General features: G+C 51.5%; 2 protein-coding genes across 5 annotated transcripts; one reads left to right on the forward strand and one right to left on the reverse strand.

Moving 5' to 3' along the window:
• Window positions 1-7,508: 7,508 nt before the first annotated feature.
• Naga (alpha-N-acetylgalactosaminidase) lies at window positions 7,509-16,651 on the reverse strand. Its single transcript, XM_069999675.1, has 10 exons — window positions 16,555-16,651; window positions 16,207-16,280; window positions 15,588-15,723; window positions 15,044-15,215; window positions 13,739-13,916; window positions 13,341-13,435; window positions 12,581-12,742; window positions 9,939-10,136; window positions 8,616-8,759; window positions 7,509-8,224 (listed from the first exon to the last, which is right to left on the reverse strand). The coding sequence occupies exons 2-10, from the start codon at window positions 16,220-16,222 to the stop codon at window positions 8,078-8,080; spliced, it is 1,248 nt and encodes a 415-aa protein (XP_069855776.1). The 5' UTR covers window positions 16,223-16,280; window positions 16,555-16,651; the 3' UTR covers window positions 7,509-8,077.
• Window positions 16,652-16,780: 129 nt separating this feature from the next.
• Pheta2 (PH domain containing endocytic trafficking adaptor 2) lies at window positions 16,781-22,958 on the forward strand. Of its 4 annotated transcripts, none has more exons than XM_069999893.1 (4): window positions 16,781-17,017; window positions 19,728-19,771; window positions 19,855-19,990; window positions 20,816-22,958. In XM_069999893.1, exon 4 carries the CDS (start codon window positions 20,829-20,831, stop codon window positions 21,606-21,608), a length of 780 nt encoding a protein of 259 aa, XP_069855994.1. In that variant the 5' UTR covers window positions 16,781-17,017; window positions 19,728-19,771; window positions 19,855-19,990; window positions 20,816-20,828; the 3' UTR covers window positions 21,609-22,958. The 4 variants fall into 4 exon arrangements, with proteins under 4 accessions (XP_069855994.1, XP_069855992.1, XP_069855993.1 ...); XM_069999894.1 differs by lacking the exon at window positions 16,781-17,017 and adding an exon at window positions 19,584-19,619; XM_069999891.1 differs by having other exon boundaries at window positions 19,728-19,990.
• The last annotated feature ends 104 nt before the right edge of the window (window positions 22,959-23,062 follow it).

Consider the following 23,062-nt stretch of genomic DNA (forward strand, 5'->3'; position numbering starts at 1 on the left):
TCCCGTGAGACTCTTAATCTCCAATTAACCACTCAAGAACTGGAAGTGACATTTTGGCTCAAAGTAATAGAGTACTATCCTTGAGCAAAAGAGCTCAGTGACAGCTCCCACCTTGAGTTCAAGCTTCATGACTGACAAAAAATAAGTTAAAAAAAAAAAAGGTTGGGGACATGACAACAGGAGTGAGTATACAAGGCAGTTAGTTACACACCAGATGGAGGATGAACTATCTCAGATAGGCAGTAATTATGTCAATTGGCTGGTCCATTTGTTAACACCTGCTTTTGTCCAGCAAGTAGGGAGGTACTTGGATCCCACACTCATAGATAGGAAATGGATGCCAAAAAGAGTGTTGCTCAAAGTTGTAGAGCACTGGCCTTGAGCAAAAGAGCTCAGGCACAATATCCAGGTCCTGACTTCAAGCCCCACAACTGAGCATGCCTATAATCCTAGCTGCTTAGCAACCAGAGGTAGGAGGGTCACAATATAAGGCCAGCCCTGAAAAAGAATTAGACCCTATTTGAAACCAAAAGGACTTGAGCCACAGTTCAAGTGACTTAAACTTCACTTGCCTAGTAAGTACAAGGCCTTGAGTTCAAACCCTAGTACCCCCCACAACACACACACACACAAACAACATATACACAAACCAAGGTTACTCATCAGAAACTTAAGGGCAAGAGATAATGGGCCTTTATATTCACTAGACTGAAAAAAATGTTAATAAAGAAATGGTTAAGGCACACCTGTAATCCGAGACTTTGGAAGGAGGCGGGTGGATTGTGAGTTTGAGGCCAGCCTGGGCTGTATATAGTGAGGGCCATATTTCAAAACAGCAGCAATAACCAAAACAAACAAACAAACCACTCAAATGAATACCACAGGCTAAAATGAAATGACACCCAAAAGCCATAGTGACAGAAGGTATTTGAGAAACAGTCCCAAGAAAGGTATATACAAAAGCAATTATAATAGCCAGTGTTATTAGTGGTTAGTAATTTTATTTTTTATTTTCTACATAATTTAAAAGACTAATATGGCTTGGAAATGTGGCTGCGTGGTAGAGTACTTGCCTAGCATTCATGAAGCCCTGGATTCAATTCCTCTGTACCACATAAACCAAAAAAGCGAGAAATGGTGCTGTGGCTCATGTGGCAGAGTTCTAGCCTTGTGCAAAAGAAGCTCAGGGACAGTGCCCAGGCCCTGAGTTCAAGCCCCAGGACTGGCCAAAAAAAAAAGACAATATGTTTAGAAGAAGTATTGCTATTCTGTAATAAAGAGTCTTCCAGCCTGGCACTGATGGCTCACATCTGTAATCCTGGCTACTCAGGAAGCTGAGATCTCAGGATCGAGGTTCAAAGCTGGCCCATGCAGGAAAGTCATGAAATTCTTATCTCTAAATTAACCATCAGAAAACCAGAAGTGGTGCTGTGGCTCAAAGTGGTAGAGCACTAGCTTTGAGCAGAAAAGCTTAGGGACAGCACCTAGGCCCTGAGTTCAAGACCCACAACCAACAACAACAAAAAAAGAACCCCCCAACACACAAAAACCCAGGGCCAATTGGATTTATGACCAGATTCTACCAGATCTTGAGAGGACTACTAACAATACTTTGCAAACTCTTCCATGAAAGAGAAAAAGAAGGGAAATCACCAAATCCATCCTATGAAGTATTACACTTACTAAACCAGACAGTGACCAAAAAAGAGAATTATAGCTCAGTCTTGTTGATGGAAATTGGTGTAGAAATTATCAATAAGATCCTTGCAAATAGAATTCAGCAACTCATCAAAAGAAGTCATACACCACAATCTAGTTGGTTTTATCCCAAGGATGCAAGGATGGCTCAATATACATAAATCAATAGATGTAATATATCACATCAACAGGACCAAGAATGGAAGTCCATGCAGAGAAAGCCTCTGACAAAATTCAACATCCTTTTATGATAAAAGCTCTAAAGAGAGTAGGAACAGAACTTAATAAAGGCTAGATAACATAAACTTATAGTTGATATATTACTCATGCCTGTAATCCCAGCTACACAGGAGGTCAAGGTCTGAGGGTCATGGTTTGAAGGCAGTCGGGGGTGGAGGGACAGTACCAGTAAAAAGCCAGCAGGGGAGCTATGGTTTGAATAGCAGATTACGAGCCTTGAGCATAAAAGCTAAGGGAGTATGGCCAGGTCTCGAGTTTTAAGTCTGAGCACTGGCACACACACAGAATGCACAAATGAAGACTTTATGTACAGTTTTTTATATAAGCCTATGTCTTCATTATTTTTCAGGGCATGATTGCTCTTTTAAAAAATTATTACAAAGGTGATATACAGAGGGGTTACAGTTATGTAAATCAGGTAATGAGTACAATTAGAAACGTCTGTGAGGGGCTGAGAAGGTGGCTCAGTGGTAGAGCGCTTGCCTTGCATGCTCAAGGCCCTGGGTTCGATTCCTCAGTACCACATAAGCAAAAAGAAAAAAGCCAGAAGTGGTGCTGTGGCTCAAGTGGTAGAGCGCTAGCCTTGAGCTTAAGAGCTGAGGGACAGCGCCCAGGCCCAGAGTTCAGGCCCCATGACCGGACCCAAAAAAAAAGAAACGTCTGTGAGACTCTTTTAGACCACCAGAAAACCGGAAGTGGATCTGTGGCTCAAGTGCCAGAGCGCTAGCCTTGAGCTAAAGAGCTGAGGGACAGCGCCCAGGCCCAGAATTCAAGACCCAGGACCAGAAAAAAAGAATATCCTGGGGCTTGGAAGGTGGCTCAGTGGTAGAGTGCTTGCCTTGCATGCATGAGGCCCTGGGTTCGATTCCTCAGCACCACATAAGCAAAAAGAAAAAAGCTGGAGGTGGTGCTGTGGCTCAAGTGGTAGAGCACTAGCCTTGAGCTGAAGAGCTGAGGGACAGCGCCCAGGCCCAGAGTTCAGGCCCCACGACCGGACCCCCCCCAAAAAAATCCTTGTGGGCTGGGAATGTGGCTTAGTGGTAGAGTGCTTGCCTAGCATGCATGAAGCCCTGGATTCAATTCCTCAGTACCAGATAAACAGAAAAGGCCAGAAGTTGTGCTGTGGCTCAAGTGGTAGAGTACTAGTCTTGAGCAAAAGAAGCTCAGAGACAGTGCCTAGCCCCTGAGTTCAAGCCCCAGGACTGGCAAAAAATAAATAAATAAAAGAATATCCTTCTTTGGTCTCACTGTATGTGAATGCCTAGCTAGAATCCTGTATGATTTACCATATCCTGGTATATTCCACATTTGAGGGAATACATGTGGTGTTTGTCTCTCTGAGCTTGGCTTGACATAATTTGTTCTAGGTCCATTCATTTTCCTGAAAATTACATAATATTCTTCTTTCTAAGGGCTGTGTAAAATTACATTGTGTATAGGTACATTGCTTGGATTCACTCATCTATTGCAGAGAGTTTGGGCTCTTTCCATGGTTTCTGATGAGAAGTCGTAGATCTTGAGGCTCCCTTGAATGTAATGAGACACTTTTGCTGCTTTCAAAATTTACCTATGGGTTTGGATTATAATCAGCCTACAGGTTTGTCTCTGCATTTATTCTACTTGGAGTTGGCTGAGCTTCTCAAACATGCAGATTAACTTTTCCACCAAATGTGGGAGTTTTCACTATTTGTTTCTGCACATAGACTGCTTCTTTCATCTTGTGTATTTGTATACTTGATGGAATTCTACGGGTCTCTGAAGCTTTATTCTTTATTCATAACTCTTGTTCTTCAGGTTAACTTCAACATTCCTATTTTTCAAGTTTGCTGATTCTGCCTATTAGACCCTTCCAATGAAGTATTTCATCTCAGCACGTTTCCAAGTGCAGAATTTCTCCTTGGTCTCCTGTCATTTCTATTTCTTCTTTTTGCAGTATGAGAGTTTGAACTCAGGATTTTATGCTTGGTAGGTAAGTGCTCTATCACATGAGGTGCCCTTCCTTTTGCTTTTAGTTTTAGTTTTTCCAGATATATTAATGTTGTCTGGGCTGGCCTTGAAACACAATCCTCCTATATCTACCTCCTAATAAGATGGGATTATAAGCATGTACAACCATGCCTGGATCTTTTTTTTTTTTCTTTTTTTTTTTTTGAGATAGGGGTTTCTGATTTTTTTCAGGCTTGTCTTGAACTTTGCTCTTTCTGTCTTTACCTCCCAAGTAGCAAGGATATAATTTCAAATTCTATTACTACTTGTTGAGATATTCTTTATACCTGATTGCCTTTAACTCTTTGATTTTATTTATTTATTTATTTATTTTTTGGGTCCGGTTGTGGGGCCTGAACTCTGGGCCCGGGTGCTGTCCCTCAGTTCTCTTCAACTCAAGGCTAGCGCTCTACCACTTGAGCCACAGAGCCACTTCCAGCTTTTTTCTTTTTGCTTATGTGGTGCTGAGGAATTGAACACAGGGCCTCAGGCATGCAAGGCAAGCACGCTACCACTGAGCCACCTTCCCAGCCCCTAACTCTTTGATTTTAAACTATTAAAATCTGCTAGAAAAGAAGAGTTGAAATTCCTCGAAGTTTACTATGCTTACCCAAACTCCTTTTTTTTTTTTTTTTTTGCCAGCTGAATGCTCTATGGGTTACTGCTTTTGGTTAATTTCCAGTATTTTCTGTAAATTGGCGCAGACAGTATGTAGCAAGGGTTTGTTCCACATTGCATGTGTGGTAAGGCAGGGCAGACTTTCAGTAGTTTTGAATAGACTGTTTTTGCTGATCTCTTGCTTGAACCATGATTCAAGTTATAGAAAGCTATTTTTTTTGAAACAAACACCAAACATAGATGATTATTTCTAAGTTGTGTTGGATAGAGATATTGTATTAAAGTAATACATTTTTCTGAAACCCTGTCTAAGGTTTCTGAGATTTGTTTTCAAATACAAGCCAGAGAAGCCTATGTGGGAAGAGATGAGCACAAGGTGCTAGTTGTTGGAGCTATGTGGTGGCTATATACACAAATTGGTTTATGTTGTTGTTGTTGGTTTTTTTTGGCTGTGGTGCTTGAAGTCTGGGCCTGGACGCTGTCCCTCAGCTCTTCAGCTCAAGGCAAGTGCTCTACCACTTGAGCCACAGCACCAATTCTGGTTTTCTGGTGGTTGATTGGATGTAAGAGTCTCACGGACTTTTCCTGCTGGTTTTGAACCGAGATCCTCAGATCTCATTCTCCTGAGTAGCTAGGATTACAGGTGTGAGCCACCAGCATCTGGCCATTATACGTTATTTTTGTTTGGAAATTTCGAGAGAGAGAGAGAGAGAGAGAGAGAGAGAGAGAGAGAGAGAGAGAGAGAGAGAGAGAGAGAGAGAGTGTGTGTGTGTGTGTGTGTGTGTGTGTGTGTGTGTGTGTGTGTGTGTGTGTGTGTGTGTGTGTGTGTGTGTGTGTGTGTGTGTGTGTGTGTGTGTGTGTGTGTGTGTGTGTGTGTGTGTGTGTGTGTGTGTGTGTGTGTGTGTGTGTGTGTGTGTACTGGGACTTGAACTCAGCCTGAGCACCGTTAGCTTTTCCTCAGGGCTGTGCTCTACCATTTGAACCACAGCTCCACTTCTGGCTTTTTGATGGTTAATTGGAGATAAGGGTCTCGTGGGCTTCCCTGCTATGGCTGGCTTTGAACCATAATACTCAGATCTCAGCCGTCTGGGTAGCAAGGATTTTAAGTATGAGTCACCAGCACTCAGCAATAGGTGTAGGCGGGGTTGGTTTTTTTTTTTTTTGTCTGTGTGGGTCTTAAACTCTGGGCCTGGGTGCTGTCACTGAGCTTTTAGCTCAAGGCTAGCGCTCTGCCACTTCAGCCACAGCGCCACTTCCAAGAGCTGTTTTATTTTTGGATGCAAAAAAGGATGCCTTGAATGGGAAAAAAAATGAGTCCTTAACTGGCCTGTGGAAAAGAGTGAGAATGTGTCCTGGAAGATAGGGCATGTGTGTGTTGAGTGAAGGGTGAAGAGATGGAATCTACCAGCACCCTCGCAATGAAAGGACAAGTTATGTGAGCATCTTTGGATCTGAGAGAAAGGAATTAGTCAAGTACAGCACACCCTGACCCCAACTCCTAACCCTGGGACTGCACTGCATCTCATCTCCAGCTGCTTTCCTGGAGCTAGAGAGGCCTCTCCACCAGCTGCCACTCCATGTGGCTTGAACAGCACTGCAGCCCAGACTCAAGGCTGCAGTTGCACCCACAGTAACTGGCCTGGAATGGCTAGGATCTGTCTTCCTGAGTGTGTCAGCCTCAAACATCTGTGGAGAATGGAGCTTTCTCTAGTGACTCTAACATACCAATCAAATGTGGTGACTTAATCAGCAAAGTTCTAGTCATCTTAAGTGACACTGGAAAATGTACTTCTAAGTTCTTTCCACCCTATTCTGGACATAAGGACCTCACAATCCTGAGGAGACAAGGCTCCTCACAATCTCATCAAGATGAGGTCCCAGCTGAGCACCAGTGGCTCACACCTGTAATCCTAGCTACTCAGGAAGCTGAGATCTGAGGATCACTGTTCAAAGCCAGCCTAGGTAGGAAAGTCCCTGGAACCTTATCTCCAATTAACTACCATAAAAGCTCAGAATGGAGCTGTGGCTTGAGTGGTAGAGTGCTAGCCATGAGCAAAAAAAAAGCTCAGGGTCAGTGCCTGAGTTCAAGCCCCAGAACCCCCCCCCCCCAAAAAAAAGCAAAAAACAAAAACAAAAGATCCCACATAGCCAGAGTACAGGGCCTGCAGCACTGAGTGTTCCCATACTGATGTATAAATAGGAGCTAGTGAACTTGCTTTGCTACTATCTTTCCAAATACCGAAGGGAGTCCCCAGGAAGCTGAAGACCGAAGAGCTTGGGAGTAGGAGCCTTGGGGAGGCGGTCAAGAACCTGCTGCTCAGCCGGGCGCTGGTGGCTCACGCCTGTAATCCTAGCTACTCAGGAGGCTGAGATCTGAGGATCGCGGTTCAAAGCCAGCCCGGGCAGGAGAGACCGTGAGACTCCTATCTCCAATAAACCACCAGAAAACCGGAAGTGGCGCTGTAGCTTAAGTGGTAGAGCGCTCGCCTTGAGCTGAAGAGCTGAGGGACAGCGCCCAGGCCCAGAGTTCAAGCCCACGACTGACAAAAAAAAAAAAAAAAGAACCTGCTGCTCTCACTGCTTCTCCTTTTCCTTAGGAGGAGGAAACAGATTTCAGGACAGAAAGAATCCCCAGGGTTGTAGACACAGCTAGAGAATCTGAACTTTCCATGTAGTCAGGCTGGGAATGGAGACAGTGAGAGAGAGCAGGCTGGGATGCTAGACCAGGAGACTGCTGGCCAGAGTACCAGCGGCAGGCCCTGGGGACCTGCTACGCGCCTCTGGGGGTAGAGTGCCTGCCAGTGAGTGAAAGTATCAGATACCGAGTTCCAGTCCTGATCTCAGACAAAACAAAAACAAAAAAGGCCATTCTGGAAATGTATGTTTCATGTAAAGTAAGATGAACATCATGGGTAGTGCCCTACAAGGGTCCTTAGGAGCCCACAGCCCAAGGCCTGCATAACGACTGACTGAAGAACAGCTTTATTGTGATCGAAGGGAGCGACACACCTCCTCTCCGACCCCCACTCTCAGGAGATTTCAGCCTGCAAGGCCTTCTCCCGGTAAGAAAGTTAATCACATGATTCATGAGTTTCCAGCAAGGGCTGAGATCTCTATACCTAATTAGAAAAATTCCAAATCTTGATTTCAGAGTCATCACAAAGTCAGAGGCTGGAGTGTGGTGGGCATCGGTGCCCCTCCACCTGTGGGGCTCAGGAGGCTGGTCAGGTTGTGCAGCAATACCTGCAGAGTGGTGGAGACCAGGAGAGGCCAAGAAGGCCCCAAGCAGAGTTTCCAAGAGGATCCACACTTGGGTGGGGCCTGGAAGCTGGCCCTGAGTTGCACTTTGTGTGTGAGATGAGGTCAGGTCTTGGAGCAGGCCCAGGGTGGAGAGAACCCTGCCCACCTGCTCTCGGCATGCCAGCTCGCCATGGCCCAGGGAGGAGAGAGGACCCTGCCCACTTGCTCTGGGCATGCCCGCGCGCCATAGTCCAGGCCCAGTGGGCTGCCACAGCCTGTCACCTGTCTCAGCTCTTCACTCCTGGGACATCAGCTTGGATATCTCCAGGTTCTTGGTGGGATACAGGTACCACATCACTACCCCCGAAGGATTGATGATCACTGTGAAGTTGGTGTTATTCTGGAGGCCACTAATGGTTTCTCCTGTGAACACGTTCTGGACCTGCAGTGGAGATACCGTAGATGCTAGCATGAGAAGAGCTATACAGAGACCTCCCTCGGACTAGCAAAGCCTGCACGTGGGTGTCCTGTCTATGCAGGGCTTCTAGAATGCCCAACAGAAGTCTCTTCACCAGCAAAGCTGACAGATATCCAAGCACAGGCAGCAACAGACATCCAGGAACACCAGAGCCACAAAGGCTGACCTATGAGCAAGGACGAGCCTGAGGGGCGAAGGAGGCTCGTGTATACACAGTAGTTCCATTTGCATGACTGGAAAACACTGGTGCAGAGAATGGGCCCCCACAGGTACCTGCAGAAGGCACCTACCGAAGAGCAAAGACACTACAGACCAACACCCTCCCAGGGAAAACAGGTGGGGGCTGGGCACTCACCTCATACAGCCTGGAGCCGGAATAATTGAACCGTGAGAGGGAGGAGTGGTAGTGATAAGGCATGTCTGTCCTGCGGCTGAAGAAGACCAAGGCAGTAGCTTGACGGGAAAGGGGCCGCTTGTACACTTCAATGTCGGATTTCTCCTGGGCAGGAAAGATGGCTACCTTGAATCCTCTGCCAGACTCTCCCTTAAGCTCTGTCCCAACCAGCCCACAACTTGGCTACACAGTCTTCTAGCACTTACAGGAATTTATCTTCCCTGACTCACTGATGCTCAGTGATACACACACTCCTCCACACCCATTGGAGGAGGCAGACACAAATGGTGCAGGAGGCCCAGCCTCGGAAACTCACACAGGATGACAAGGCTGAAGTAGCAAGAGCATCCCATGTGAGTGCTGCCCGGGAAGCCCTTGACTAGTGAGAACAAAACAGAAGGCCTAGGCCCAGCTCTACCATCCACTTCTTTGGCTCCGGCTAGCTGTCTCTTCTGGTCATCACTAGGGCTACAGGTGCCTTCTCTAGTTTTGCAGATGTTTTTTTTTTGGTGGTGGGGGGATTGATTATGGAGCTTGAACTCAAGGCCTGGGCGCTGTCCCTGAGCTTTTACCCTTAAGGCTAGTGCTTTGCCACTTAGAACCACAGCACCACTATGGGTTTTTGGTGGTTAATTGGAAGTAAGAATCTCATAGACTTTCCTGCCTGGTCTGGCTTTCAACTGTGATCCTGAGACCTCAGCATCCTGAGTAGCTAGGATTACAAGTTTGAGCCACTGGTGCCTGGTTTCAGACTTTCAAAAAATATTACTTTATGGTTATTAAAATGTACAGAAGAGTTAGTTTTTTTTAACTAGTCAAGGATTTGAGCAGACGTTGAGGTGACACGAAGTCATTTCAACTTGAGATAAAGCTATTTAGATTCTGCAACTTTGTCTCCTCATTTGTAAAATGGAGAGTAACTACTTTGCTGAGAAAATACATTTAGAATCCCCAGCACATCATAAGTGTTCAGTAGTAGCAGCAGAAATAATAGTAAGAGTCTTCGGCCAAGATAATTTATTAAACTTCAGAGGGAAGCCTTCTCACTCTCTGCAGAAGCCCTGTGCCTCCCATTTGCACCCTGCACTTGTATGGCGACACATCTCCTCTCTGCTTGTGTGTGCTGTCCTACTCTGTCCCTGCTCTCCCCAGGAAGGAAGGGGGAAGTTGCAGCAGCTCCTAGCAGAGCCTTTAAGTGCATGTAGTTAGGAAGAGACTTAGGGCCCCCTACCCAGGTCCTCCATATCAGCAACTTCGCTGTCAGGAGAGCTCGGGCTCCAGTACCTTAACAATCCTGCGCCCCTGGATGCCTAAGGGGTCCTGATTGATCTTGATCATGAGTGGATTCTGCAGAATGTCGATGTTCTGAGGGGAGATGGTTCGCAGGTCGTTGGACATGAAGAGCGGGGCTGCCAATATAGTCCACAGAGCCATCTGGGCTTGGGCTTGCTCAAAGCTGAGGCCAAAGTTTCCAATGAGCAGCTGCAGGAGAAGAAAGCAAGTGTTGACACTGTCTCCTGGGCGGTGGGCACCAGGATCAGAGCCCAACATGTGGCCACAGCTCTGGGAGCGATGGCACATGTGAGGGCCTGGCTTGCCAACGCCATGTGGCCTTGGGGTGAGCAAGTTACTTTTCATCTGAGCATCAGCCTTTTCCCCCTCAAGAGCACAGGGCCAGCTGGGTACCTGTGGATTCATGCTTGCAATTCTAGTTACTCAAAAGACTGAGAGCTGAGGATTGTGGTTCAAAGCCCGCTTGGGCAGCAAGGTCCAAGAGAATCTTGTCTTAACCAGCAAAAAGTTGGAAGTGGAGCTGTGGCTCAAGTGGTAGAGCCTTGAGCAAAAAAGCTCAGGGACACCACCCAGGCCTTGAGTTCAAGCCCCAGGACCGACACTCACATGAAAGCTTGAAGCTGAGTTCAGCTTTCTACTAAAAATATAAATAACGTAAGAAGCGAGGTCTTGCTCCTTTTCACAAACACCCTGTGTGAGGACAAGGAGAGCCCTCAGAGATCAGTCCAGCTGGACTTGACCTTGATTGTGAGAAAAATCCACACAGTCCACCATAATCTTATTTATTTGGCAGTAATGAGTACTGAACTCCAGAACCTCATGCTTGCTAGGCAGGCACTCTACCGTTTGAGCCACACTTCCAGCCCCTTTTTTGCCTTGGTTATTTTCTAAGTCTAGTATTACCTATGCCTGGGCCAGCTTGGCTGAAATCCTATCTGCGCCTTCCTCCATATGATTAGAGATGACAGGTTGTACTACTGCATCCAGCCCTGTGCTCCCTGTCCCTCCTAGCCAAGATGACAGGTACACACCACCACTCCCAGGCCTTAATTGAGATGGAGTCTCAGAACTTTTATGGGCAGGCCTTAAGCCCAAATCCTTAATCTCCACCTCCCAAGTAAGCAGGATTGCTGGCTTGAGCTACCACACTCAGCTTCAGTCCATAGAAATTCTTAGGATGGCCAGAATTGAGTATACTTGCCAAACAGATCACTGTCCTAAGGATAGGATGGATTGATGTTTTAGACCAGGTCTCATTATTGGCTATTACAAAACCAGGGCTCCAATAGTATACTTCATGATGCAGTTTGCTTCCTAGCTGGGCACTGAAGGCTCACTTCTGTAATCCTAATTACTCAGGAGTAATCCTGAGTACTGAGGATCAAGTTTTGAAGCCAGCCCAGGCAAACCAATCTGAAAGACTTTTATTGCCAATTAACCAGCAAAGGGGAAGGAGGGATGCATTGGAATCAACAGTAGCTTCCTATAGCCTTACAAGATGAAGAGTAAGTTACTGAGTTTACTTACAGTAATGACAGTTTGCCTCATGAAGGTTAGAATGTGTTTGTGACTTTAAGTGTCACATCTCACAATACTATGAAGTTTGTGAAATTTATGTAATTACTTAATCATAATAAAAAATTTAAAAAAAAACCCAGGGCCTCAGGCAAGGTAGAGTTACCTCTTGAACTATGTCCCAGTCTCACTCAGCTCTCCTGGACTGCCCTGCATTTGGGAATCTCTTGCCTCTACCTCCAGAGTAGCTGGACTTGCAGGCTTGAGCCACCATGCCCGTCTAAGCTGTAGGCTCCAAGGATTTTTCAAGTACTGAAAAAAAGTCCCACAAGCTGAAACTTCTGACACTCAGAGATGACGGCAGGAAAGCTCTCCAGAGATTTAAGCACCACTGATCCCTTTGCAATGGGTCAGCGATAAACAACATGGAAATTCAAAGGGGCAGAAGAAGTCTTACCAGCATGCTGGTGGCTCATGTCTGTAATCCTAGTTATTCAGGAGGCTGAGATCTGAGGACTGAAGCTGAAAGCCAGCCTGGGCAGGAAAGTTTAGAAGCCAGAAGTAGAGGTATGGCTCAAGTGGTAGAGTGCTAGCCCTGAGTGAAGAAGCCAAGGGACAGCTCCCAAGCCCTGAGTACCCCAGTATTGGCACAGATAATAATAAAGAGAAACAATGCAAGTAAAAGAGGAAAAAAGTCACTAGGTAGGACTGAGATAAGACTGGAAGCAGGACTGAGTTGCCCTTGTGCCTGGGGACTGGGCAGGTCTATATGGACTTCGCCTGACACAAGGTGCAAGGTACTAGAAGGCAGATGACCGAAAGGTATTGAGAAGGGCCAAACAACACACAACTGCCGAGGTCTTCAGCCTGCGGACACAGCTTCCTCTGCAGGAGTGGGCTACCATCAGGGCTCCCAGGCTTTGAAAAACATCAGAATGACCAGGGAGGCAGTTAACAATGGGCATTCCCAGATCCTTTTCCTGAATATTCTCAGGCAAAAGGAAGGTGGAGTCTGACAGGTCCTGAATGACATGAAGCCTGGAAGGGGAGCACAGGACAGCAGGGCACGGGGTTGGCAGAGACGGTGGATTAGGGGCAGCCCCTTTTCAAGCTGGTACCATGTCGGGGTCATTCCAGTGTCCGGGGCCAGCCACTGGCTGCAGAATATTCTGATGGCTCACAAACCAGTCCAGGATGGAAAGCACGCTCTTCCAGGAGTCCTGGATGTCGTCATAGTTACGCCAGAAGTTGCAGGTGTTGGTCAGCAGTTCGTAGTCAACCTGGATATTGGGGAAGGCAGAGGCCACGTGTCACCCTGCTGCCCAGAAGCCACTTGGACTGGGAAGGGGAGCAGGAACAGACCCTCAAGTTTGTATGGTAACAAGAACCCTGGGGGGAAGGGCCTGTTATGGGGCTGTCTATGCCTTTGCTTGCCATGGCTGGTGCACACATAGCCCTCACCCCATGCACATGCTCCCCCCATTTCCTCAGCAGGAGTTCCCACCTGCTGCCATCTCCCTGACATCTGGGGGCGGGAGGTATCCCCTAGGGAGGTGCTTGTGCTTCCTTCTGTGGCACCGCCTAGCTGCCATCATCTCTTCGTCTACCTGGTACAACCTAGGACTCTGACCACTGCATGACACTGTGCTCATGCCCACAGCCTTCCTGCTTTGGATGCCATTCATCCACACAACAAAGAGGCCACCTTGGAGACTCTGGGACAGCAGGAGCTCCCTTTAGTGTGCCACAGCCCTGTCCCTAGCTAGCTATAAGTGAGCATCCTGGCTCTGGTGGCTGCCTCCCGGAGGCCTGGCACGTAGGGGGCAAGGAGGCCCAAGTGTAGGGAGCCCTGGCAGGCAGGTACACAAAATGGCTTACCCTGGGGGGGAGGCCCCCTTCGTAGGCTGGCCAGCTGCAGGAGAAGGCAATGGGGCGGCCCGTGGCATTCAGGGCGGCAGCCATCTTGGGGTACCCTGGAGAAAGCCCAATTTGAGGACTAAGCAGGTACAGGAGAGACAAGTCTGGGACCTTTTCCCACCAAATATGTGTAACCTGAGGCCCCAAAGAAGAAGTGGCCCTCCTGTACCCTGAGCTCAACCAGGCCTCAAGGAGGCAGGTGTGGTGTCACCTGTCTTTGTGAAGCCCGGGGCCCCAATCTCCAGCTTCTGGGTGAGGGGAGTTGGGGACAGCTATGGCTGGAGAATGCACAGACAAACCAAGCTCCCATGGCCACGGCCTGATCTATCCGACAGACCGACGCAAGCTGTGGAACTCACCCTCGGCCCGTTCCTGGGAGGTGGAAAAGCAGCCATCCAACTTCAGCATGTCTACCTCCCAGTCGGCGAAGGTTTGAGCATCCTGCTCTATCTTGTCTAGTGTGGTGCCAGGGTAGCCCATGCAGGTAAGGTTGCCTATGTCCGCATAGATGCCCAGCTTCAGACCCAGGGAATGAGCCTGTAGGGGGTTGAGGATATGGTGGTCAAGTGGGACCCCAGGGAGCCTCCTCCCAGACATGTCTTATCAGGGCCCATTAAAACTTCGGCTCAAGCCGGGCGCCGGTGGCTACTCAGAAGGCTGAAATCTGAGGATCTCACTTTGAAGCCAGCCCAGGCAGATAGTCCCCGTGAGACTCATCTCCAATTAATTAACCATTCAAAACCAGAAGTAGTGTTGAGGCTCAAGTGGTAGAACCTAACCTTGAGCACATAGAGGCTCAGGGACAGCACCCAGGCCCTGAGCTCAAGCCCCACAACTGAAAAAACAAAAACCAAACAAAAATACACTTTGTCCGGCACTGGTAGCTCCTGCCTACTTACTCAGAAGGGAAGGTGAAGGTTTGAAGCCAACCCTGGACAGAAAAGGCCACCAGAGCCGGGCCCTGGTGGCTCACACCTGTCACCCTAGCTACTCAGGAGGCTGAGATCTGAGGATTGCGGTTCAAAGCTAGCCCGGGCAGGAAAGACCATGAGCCTCCTATCTCCAATAAGCCACTAGAAAACCTGAAGTGGACCTGTAGCTCAAGTGGTAGAGCGCTGGCCTTGAGCTGAAGAGCTGAGGGACAGTGCCCAGGCCCAGAGTTGAAGCCCCACAACTGGCACAAAAAAAAAAAAAAAAAAAAAAAAAGGCCACCAGACTCTCTCTTCAAAATAACCAGCAAAGATCTGGACTGGAGCTATGGCTCAAGTTGTAGAGGACCAAGCATGCAAGCTGAGCACATATGAGGGCTGATTTTAAGCTCCCCTACCAGCAAACCACAAAATGAGTGAGGTCCCAGCCTGCCTCCCTCAGCATACATTCCATCCCCTCTTGCTGTCTGGTCCCAAGGCCTTTGTTTCTGCCTCAAAGGCCCCCTTTCTGGATCAGCTTAAGAACTAGCCGAGTCTTCCAGGGGATTTTCCTGGTGGTTCTCTCCCCCCACTCCCCCGCCCCTTCCTCTCCTCTCTATGGGCCAAAAGCAAATGTTCATTTGTCACTTCTCACCACCAAACAGTTACAGTTCTTAAGCAGGGATGGCATACACAAACCCCAAGACTGAAGGGAAAGGGATGGCGTGGTCCTCAGGCCAGGGGCTGGGGGCTCACATAATCAGCCAGGAAGTCAATGCCATGGGGGAAGCGCTTGGAATCAGGCACCAGGAAGCCCTGGACATCGCGCCCACCAATCCAGCAGTCATCAATGTTGAGGTACACATAGCCCAGGTCCCGCCATCCATCCTGGGCCAGCCGATCAGCCATCTCCATGAAGAGCTTCTCACTGGCAAGAGGCAGGGGAATAGGGCAGCTCAGTGGCCCAGTGTGGCCTTCATCCCTGCTCTTCCCTCAGCTCTGAGTGTGAATCCTACTGTAAATTGCATGACCCTGCTAGCAGCTGAGGACCAAGCCAGCTATCAAATGTGAATGACCCCCAAAGATGGTGCCAGGAGCCAAAAGCAGCCTGTGGGGCCTACCTGGGCTTTCTGGTTATCCCTTTTCAATGATCTCAGGGGCCAGGTCCACTGCAAGGTCCTGCCCCACAGAGGCCTTGAGCAGATCACGAGGCTGAGCGTTTTAGACCTTGTCCCCTCTGCTAGCTCACCCTCCTCCACTCTGGGCAAGGCTGTGTCTGTCAGGTGGGGGTGCCCCTTACCTAATGCAGTTATTTGGGTCCTCATCACAGTCAATGTTGCATCGGAAGCGTTCCCAGGCTAGCCAGCCCATGGGAGGAGTCCGCAGGAGGCCATTCTCCAGCATCAGCACTTGGGCCATCAGGGTCAGCAAGAGCACTGGGGTAGGGTGGGGGCTGTGAGTGGTTCCCACCGCCGTGCCCCTCATCTCACCCACAGCCCTGCAAAGGTAGGTTGCACACTCGGGGAACCAGATTCCCGTGTTCTGGGGGGAATGGACACTTCCTGCAAAGCACTGACTAGGTTGACAAGCACAGAGCAGTAAGTAATGGCACAGAGCATGGCACTAAGTACACTCCTAGGTCTTGGGGCTCTTGGCTCTTTACCCGCATCAGGGCCTCTGTGGCCCCCCAGGAGGCCTTGCATGCAGCCCCTTGCTTTTTTCCCCTGTTGGGCTTCAGTTTCCATCCCCGCCTTATGGGGCTGCGCTCAGCACCTAAGACGGCGCCCTTGATGAGGTCGAAACATGGAAGGGATTCCTGGGTGCCTTTCCTAGGCCAGTTCCCAAAATAAAAAGAGGCCAGGAGAGAAGGGTGGCACCACAGGGTGGAATTCTCTCCCGAAGCCACCCCGGGGAGGCACCTGTCCTCAGCAGCATGGCTGTGCGGCCCGCGGCTCCGGACGGCTTGGCTCCTCCCGGCGTTCTGCGTCAGCGTCTGGAAGGGAGAAGCCGTTAGGAGGACGAGGGCGGCGGCTACCCGGCCCCCGCTGCCCTTCACCTCGGCCCGGATCCCGCTCTCGGGGGCCTGGGCTGCCCCTTCGGGGACACCTCACGGGGTGTCTGGGCCGGCGGACCTCCAGCCCGAGCGCCCGGGCCGGCGGAGTGCCAGGCCGGAGCCGCGCAGGCACCCGGCTTCCGTCCGGATCCGGGTCCTCGCCCTCGGCCCAGCGCCCCGGCTCCGGCCCCGGGTCCCCGGCCGCCGCACTCACCTCCCGCTCGCTCAGCCCCGCCGCGCGCCCGGCCCCCGCGCCTGCCTCCGCCTCCGCGACCCTCCGCTGTTCCAGTCAACTGATTCTCCTATCGCGTTCCACGGGGGCGGGGCCTCCGGGACTCCAGCACAACCTATCAGAATTCCCCTAGCAACGCGACGCCCCACCCTCTAGGGGGCGGAGCCTCTTCACGCCCCGCCCCTCTCGCTCGGCTCGGAAGGTGGTTCGCGCTGTGCCTGGGCCTCTCCCGGACTGTAAGAGGAAATGAAGGGATGCCCTGGAACATGATCGTGGACCTGAAAACGCACCGCTGGGAGAAGGAATGGGTGAAAGAAAACGGAGACTTTCCTTCCCCCTCTGAGCCCCAAGGACCCCTGACAGTTCCTTCTTTCCTGGCATCTAAGTGCCAGACACACCTTCACTTGAGAGCTGCCAGATCTCAAACCAAGCTGGCACTTTCCAGGTAATGACACCCCTCGCATTTTTCTCATCCCTCTCTTCTTGTGGTGCTGTGGCGTGAACTAGGGCCCTGTTCTTAGCGTTATCCATTCAAGACTGGAGCTCTACCACTGGAACCACAGCTCCACTTCTGGCTTTTGGGTGGATCAATGGAAGATGAGAGCTCACCGGTGTTCCTGCCCTGGCTGGCTTAGAACCCTGATCCTCAGGGCTCAGCCTCCTGGGTGGCTAGGACTACGGGTGTGAGCCACCAGCGCCCAGAATCCCTTCCACCTTTGAACTCCACGGTGAACTGGCTGTCTCTCACTGCTCTGCAGATCCCCTCGCGTCTCTCCTGCGCTGTGACAGCAGCTCCTTCCCTGAGCTGCCTTTTGCATCAATTCTTTACTCTGCTGGCGAGGAATCCTTGAAAGTCCAGCTCAGATCGCTCCTCAAACACAACAGGCCTCCCGCTATTCCCTTTGCCTGGAACCTTCTAGATCTAGGTTTAACTGACTCATTTATCGCTTGCAAATATTTGCCAAGTGGTCCCTTCTCCATACGGACTACTTCGCCCATTCTGTTTGTTTGTTTGTTTGTTTTTTGTCGGTCGTGGGGCTTGAACTCTGGGCCTGGGCGCTGTCCCTCAGCTCTTCAGCCCAAGGTGAGCGCTCTACCACTTGAGCTACAGCGCCACTTCCGGTTTTCTGGTGGTTTATTGGAGATAGGAGTCTCCGCGATCCTCAGATCTCAGCCTCCTGAGTAGCTAGGATTACAGGCGTGAGCCACCAGCGCCAGGCTTCGCCCATTCTGTTTAAAGCTGCAATCTCCTGACCGCACAACAACTGGCCTCCCTTACTCTGCGATTTTCCTGCACAATCACTACCTTCTGTCACTTTACTAGAGTGTGTACCATTATTTTTTCACTTTTTTTCTTTGAGATTAGGTGATTACCTATATTTCACAGTATTGTGGAAAAGTGACACTTAGTCACAAACACATTTTCACTTTCACAAGGCAAATTGTCATCATGATCTATAGTATATGATTAATTAAATTTAGTGAAGGAGACACAAGAAAGCTTCTGAACACTGGCGGCTTGCGCCTGTCATTTTAGCTATTCCAAGGCTGATATTTGCAGATGGAGGTTTGAAGCCAGCCCCAGCAGGCAAATCTGTGAGACTTATCTCTAATTAACCACCAAAAAGCTGGAAGTGGAGGTGTTGGCTCAAGTGGTAGAGAAGCCAGCTTTGAGCAGAAAAGCCAAATCAGAGCAAGAGGCCTGTGCCTCAGTACTGACAGAAAAAACAAAAAACAAAATAAGGGTGGGCTGTATGGTGAGTTTCTGTGATGGTCAGCACTATGCCACAGTGAAAATATAACCCAAACCAGCCGCAGAAACCTGGGGTCTCCATGGCCAGGTGTTGGGGTGGGGTGGGGGGCGTCTGAGAATTCAGTGGTGGGAAGGACACGGAGGTCGAGGCTGGGGTAGAGCTGGAAGCCAGGCCCCTCTAGGTTGCAGGAACTGCAAAGGCAGAGGTGACAAGCCACAAGTTCACCGCAGGCCTCTGGGCTCACGAGGCGTCTAGGGGCCTCTGGGAACCGGGTTTTTGGGGTCCTGTAGGCAACGCCTCCAGGCAGGGTCTGGGGCCCACCGTGGGTTGCAGACCCGCTGGAGAGGTGCGAGCAGAAACGAATGACCTGCACTGGCCGAGACCTGCAGAATCCGGGAAGGGCTTTGCAGGCAGTGTAGGAGCTGCCCTTGGGAGCTGGAGCTGAGGCCTTCCTTAGCTTGGCCGGGAACGGGGGAGGGGGGGGCGGGGAACTAAGGGGCAGAAGGGCTCGGGTGGGAGACCCGGTGGAGCAGCCCGCCTGACCTCACCTCTGGGCCCTGGGTTCAAGGCCACCCTGGCATGGACGAGCTCCGAGGCTCGGGCAGAGCCACACAGTCCCGGGCCTCAGTTTCCCTGGGGTGTGGGGTGGATCCCAAACTGGCTTTGCAAAAGGCAAAAGATCCGCGGCGGGAGAGAGCACTGGGCGGGGTGGGGCCGGGCAGTAACTCGAGCCGCCCTGGCGAGGTCTGCTCCCGGCTCCCCGCGGCCACGCTCGAGGCCCGGGCGGAGGCGCAGGGTCCGGGGCGGGGGGCGGAGGGCGCGGGCCGCGCGGGGCGGCGGGAGGTGAGTGCGGGCCGGGCGGGCGGCGGCGGGGGGCGGGAGCGGGAGCGGGCGGGCGGCGGCGGCCCGGGGAGGGCGTGGCCGCGGGGACGTGGCGGGAAGCGCCGCGCGGGGCCGGGCGCGGAGGCCGGGCGCGCGGGGGAGGCCTGGGGGCCGAGGCCCGGTGCGGTCCCCGCCCTGCCGCCGGGCCGGGCCGCGGGGGCCTGGGGGGGTCCCGGGCGGCCGCCCCGGCCCTGCGCTGCTGTGCCCTCGGGCTTTAATGCTTCGCTTTGTCGGAGGCATCCGCACGAATTCAGCCCGTATTTCCCGAGCCCCCCCCCCCGCCCAGCCCCCCACTGGCTGTGGGGGTGACCCGGGGTGCCCAGGCCAGGCCCCGGGGGCCCAAGGCCCGCCGAGCGCTGCGTGGCGGACTGAGGAGGAAATCCACGGGCCCCGCACCGGCCGGGAGCCGGGGTGTGCGGAGGGAGGGCGGCTGGGGGGTCGGGGGGGGGGTCAGGGGCTGTTCCGCTGGGTCCCGAGGGCTGAGTAGGAGTTCTCATGCTTTGGGCGATTGTTTTGTAGGTTTCCTGGGTTCCAGGTCCGCCCTTCTCCCCAAAGCTCTGCGGGTAAGGGCTTTGTAGCCAAGACCCCCGCCTCCCCCCCCAGGACCAAGAGGGCTGCTCCCTGACCACGTGTTGTGCCCCTTCAGTGCTGCGCTGACAGTTTGGCACAGGGGAGGAGGACCGGTCAGTGAAGTGCCAGAGATGAGCCTTGGTCAGCGGCTGTGACGGTGTGCTCTGGTGTGGCATCCGTACCCTCCTGTGTGTCACGCTCTTGTTTGCCAAGTATGTTTCCATCTGACCTTTCTCCCTGTCCTGTCCTACCTGCATTTATTGGCTTGAAATCTGAAGTGTGTGTGTGTGTGTGTGTGTGTGTGTGTGTGTGTGTGTGTGTGTGTGTGTGTGTGTGTGTGTGTGTGTAATCTGAAGTGTGTGTGTGTGTGTGTGTGTGTGTGTGTGTGTGTGTACACAAGGCTAGCTCTCTACCACTTGAGCCATGACTGCACTTCTGGCTTTGTTGGTGGTTAATTGGAAATAAGAGTTTTACACCGGGCTGGGAAGGTGGCTCAGTGGTAGAGTGCTTGCCTTGCATGCATGAGGCCCTGAGTTCGATTCCTCAGCACCATATAAGCAGAGAAAGCCAGAAGTGGCGCTGTGGCTCAAGTGGTAGAGCGCTAGCCTTGAGCTGAAGAGCTGAGGGACAGCGCCCAGGCCCAGAGTTCAGGCTCCTTGGCCAGCCAAAATAAAAAACAAAAAAAAGTTTCACAGTCTTTCCGGCCCAGGGTGGTTTTGAACCTCGATCTTCAGATCTCAGCCTCCTAAATAGCTAGGATCACAGTGCCTGGCTTTCAAGCCTCTTGTTTTGATAATCATTATTTCTTTCCTCTGAGTCTCAAATACCCAGACTTTTGCATGGGTCTGACAGCATCCCTTTAGAGAAAGGCCAGTGGAGACTGTCCCCCTTCACAGATGAAAACTCAGAGGCTCAGGGTGTGTCACAGCAAACCTGGAGGTACCCCCAGAGCAGCCCGGGTCCCTGCAGAGCCAGCCCCTTCCCCGCTAGGGGCCACCTCCCTCTCTAACCCGCTGCCACTTCTCTCTGCCTTGCAGTTCTTACGGGATCATGAAGCTGAACAAGAGGAGTGTGGCCCACTATGCGCTCAGCGACGCCCCGGCAGACCATACCGGCTTCCTGCGTACTTGGGGGGGTCCAGGAACTCCACCCACTCCCAGTGGCACTGGCCGAAGATGCTGGTTTGTCCTCAAGGGCAACTTGCTGTTCTCCTTTGAGAGTCCTGAGGGCCGGGCCCCCCTCAGCCTGGTGGTGCTGGAGGGCTGCACAGTGGAGTTGGCGGAGGCTCCTGTGCCTGAGGAGTTTGCCTTCGCCATCCGCTTTGATGCCCCTGGTGTGCGCCCACACCTGCTGGCAGCAGATGGGCAGGCAGCCCAGGAGGCCTGGGTGAAGGCCCTGTCCCGTGCCAGCTTTGGCTACATGCGTCTGGTGGTACGAGAGCTGGAGAGCCAGCTGCAGGATGCCCGCCAGAGCCTGGCCTTGCATCGCTCTACATCCTGGAAGGTCATTGCCAGTCACCGAAAGCCACAGGCTCCGGACCGCTCTTCTCCAGCCTGGGAGAATGGCCACTTTCTCCCCAGGGACCACAGCCCTGGGTGCTTCATGAGAGAAGTGGGCAGCCGGCCAGCAGGGTGGGATTTGGCAGAGTGGGAGTTGCAGGGCCCTGCCAGCCTCCTCCTAAGCAGAGGGCAGAGCCCTGTGTCCCCTGAGACCTCCTGCTTCTCTACGCTGCACAACTGGTATGGCCAGGAGATCATGGAGCTGAGGCAGAGGTGGCAGCAGAGGCTGCAGGGTAGCCAGCCAGAGCATGAGCAACAGGACAGGCCCTGAACCTGGCTGGACCTTCCAAGTTGTGGCTGTGTCCTGCTGGTTAGGACACTGGAGCCCAGCTTGCTTGCTCGCTTGCTTTTTTTTTCTTTTTCTTTTTCTTTGTGTTGGTACTAAAGCTTGAGCTTTGGGCCTCAAGCTTTCACTTGGCTTTTTCACATAAGGTTGGTGCTGTACCACTTGAGCCACAGCTCCACTTTTTGGTGGTTAATTGGAGATAAAGAGTCTCACAGACTTTTCTGCTCCAGCTGGCTTTGAACCTCGATCCTCGGATCTCAGCCTCCTGGGTAGCTAGGATTGCAGGCATGAGCCACTAGCTTCCCAGCTGAGTTTTCTTCAGGAGTTAAAAGTTTACTCATTTCTAAGGTTGCTTTTGATACCTTCTCTAAATTCCAGATCCTTCCGTATGCCTGCAGAGGAAAGATGATTTATGTAGCACTCAGACAGCCCTAAGTCTCTGCACTCTGTGGTAGGCTGGCCCCTCTTGGGGTGTTTATGAAATGAAAGAAGTGGGCCTGTCCTGCCCCTGGCCTGCACACAAGGTTCTGCAACCCTATTTTCTATCACAGGAAAGCTGTGTGCATTTAAACCCCAGAAGCTGTCTGGCATATCATCATGAAGGACCGACGTCAGGGAACTTGCATTTGTTTGTGACAGGGGTTTCTAGGTAGGACCTATTTCTAGCCAATAGAGAGGATTTGTTGTTGTTGTTGTTGCTCTTGGCTGCCCTCTCCACGTACGTCCTGGTCTGTGCCCTGGGTGGGCTGTAGCTTTTCTAAGTCAACAGAAACCCTTCCTGTGCCCTGCCTTCAGCAGCCAGGCAAGGTGGCTCTGAGGAGCCCGTTCAGGCACTCTGAGATGTCTGCTGGCTGCGTTCCCATACAAAGGTGTTCCTGCTCCTGAAACTTTGAGTGAAATCGTCTGGGAAGGAACTGTGTCACAATCCTGCTTGTCCAGTTTACCTGTCAAGAACCCTCATTGCTACTCTCCCCAGCATCATGCAGATGTTTTTTTGTTTTTGGCTCTGGAAGGTACGGCCCTGGGTCTGCAGACCCGCCCGTCTCCCTTATGGGTGTAGTGTGGACGGATGGTTAGAAGATGCAGAGTCTAGTCAGAGACACCCCTTCGCAAACACAAAATTGCCTCCTCCTAGCCTCCCTCTCTACTGGGGCTTCGGGCCAGCTGAGACACAGCTAGGCCTAAGTCTCCTATCTCCAGGAGGCCGAGTTGTCTCCCAGGCTCTGGCATGGGAGTGAGGCCCGCGGTCGCTGCACCTGTTTTATAGGTACAGTACAGACCTTCGTTAAACGTTTAAACTGGTTTTTAATAGACTTAAACACTAAGTAAAGCTTTCTTCCATTCGTACTCATTTTGGCTCCTTAAGTTTCTTTCTACAGCCTACCCGGAAGTGGGTTTGGGAATTTGATTCGCGTGAACCCCGAAGCTGGGGACCCCGC

This window comes from Dipodomys merriami, unplaced genomic scaffold, assembly GCF_024711535.1.
Source record: "Dipodomys merriami isolate MVZ:Mamm:240054 unplaced genomic scaffold, mDipMer1.0.p SCAF_55, whole genome shotgun sequence".
Classification (NCBI taxonomy): domain Eukaryota; kingdom Metazoa; phylum Chordata; class Mammalia; order Rodentia; family Heteromyidae; genus Dipodomys; species Dipodomys merriami.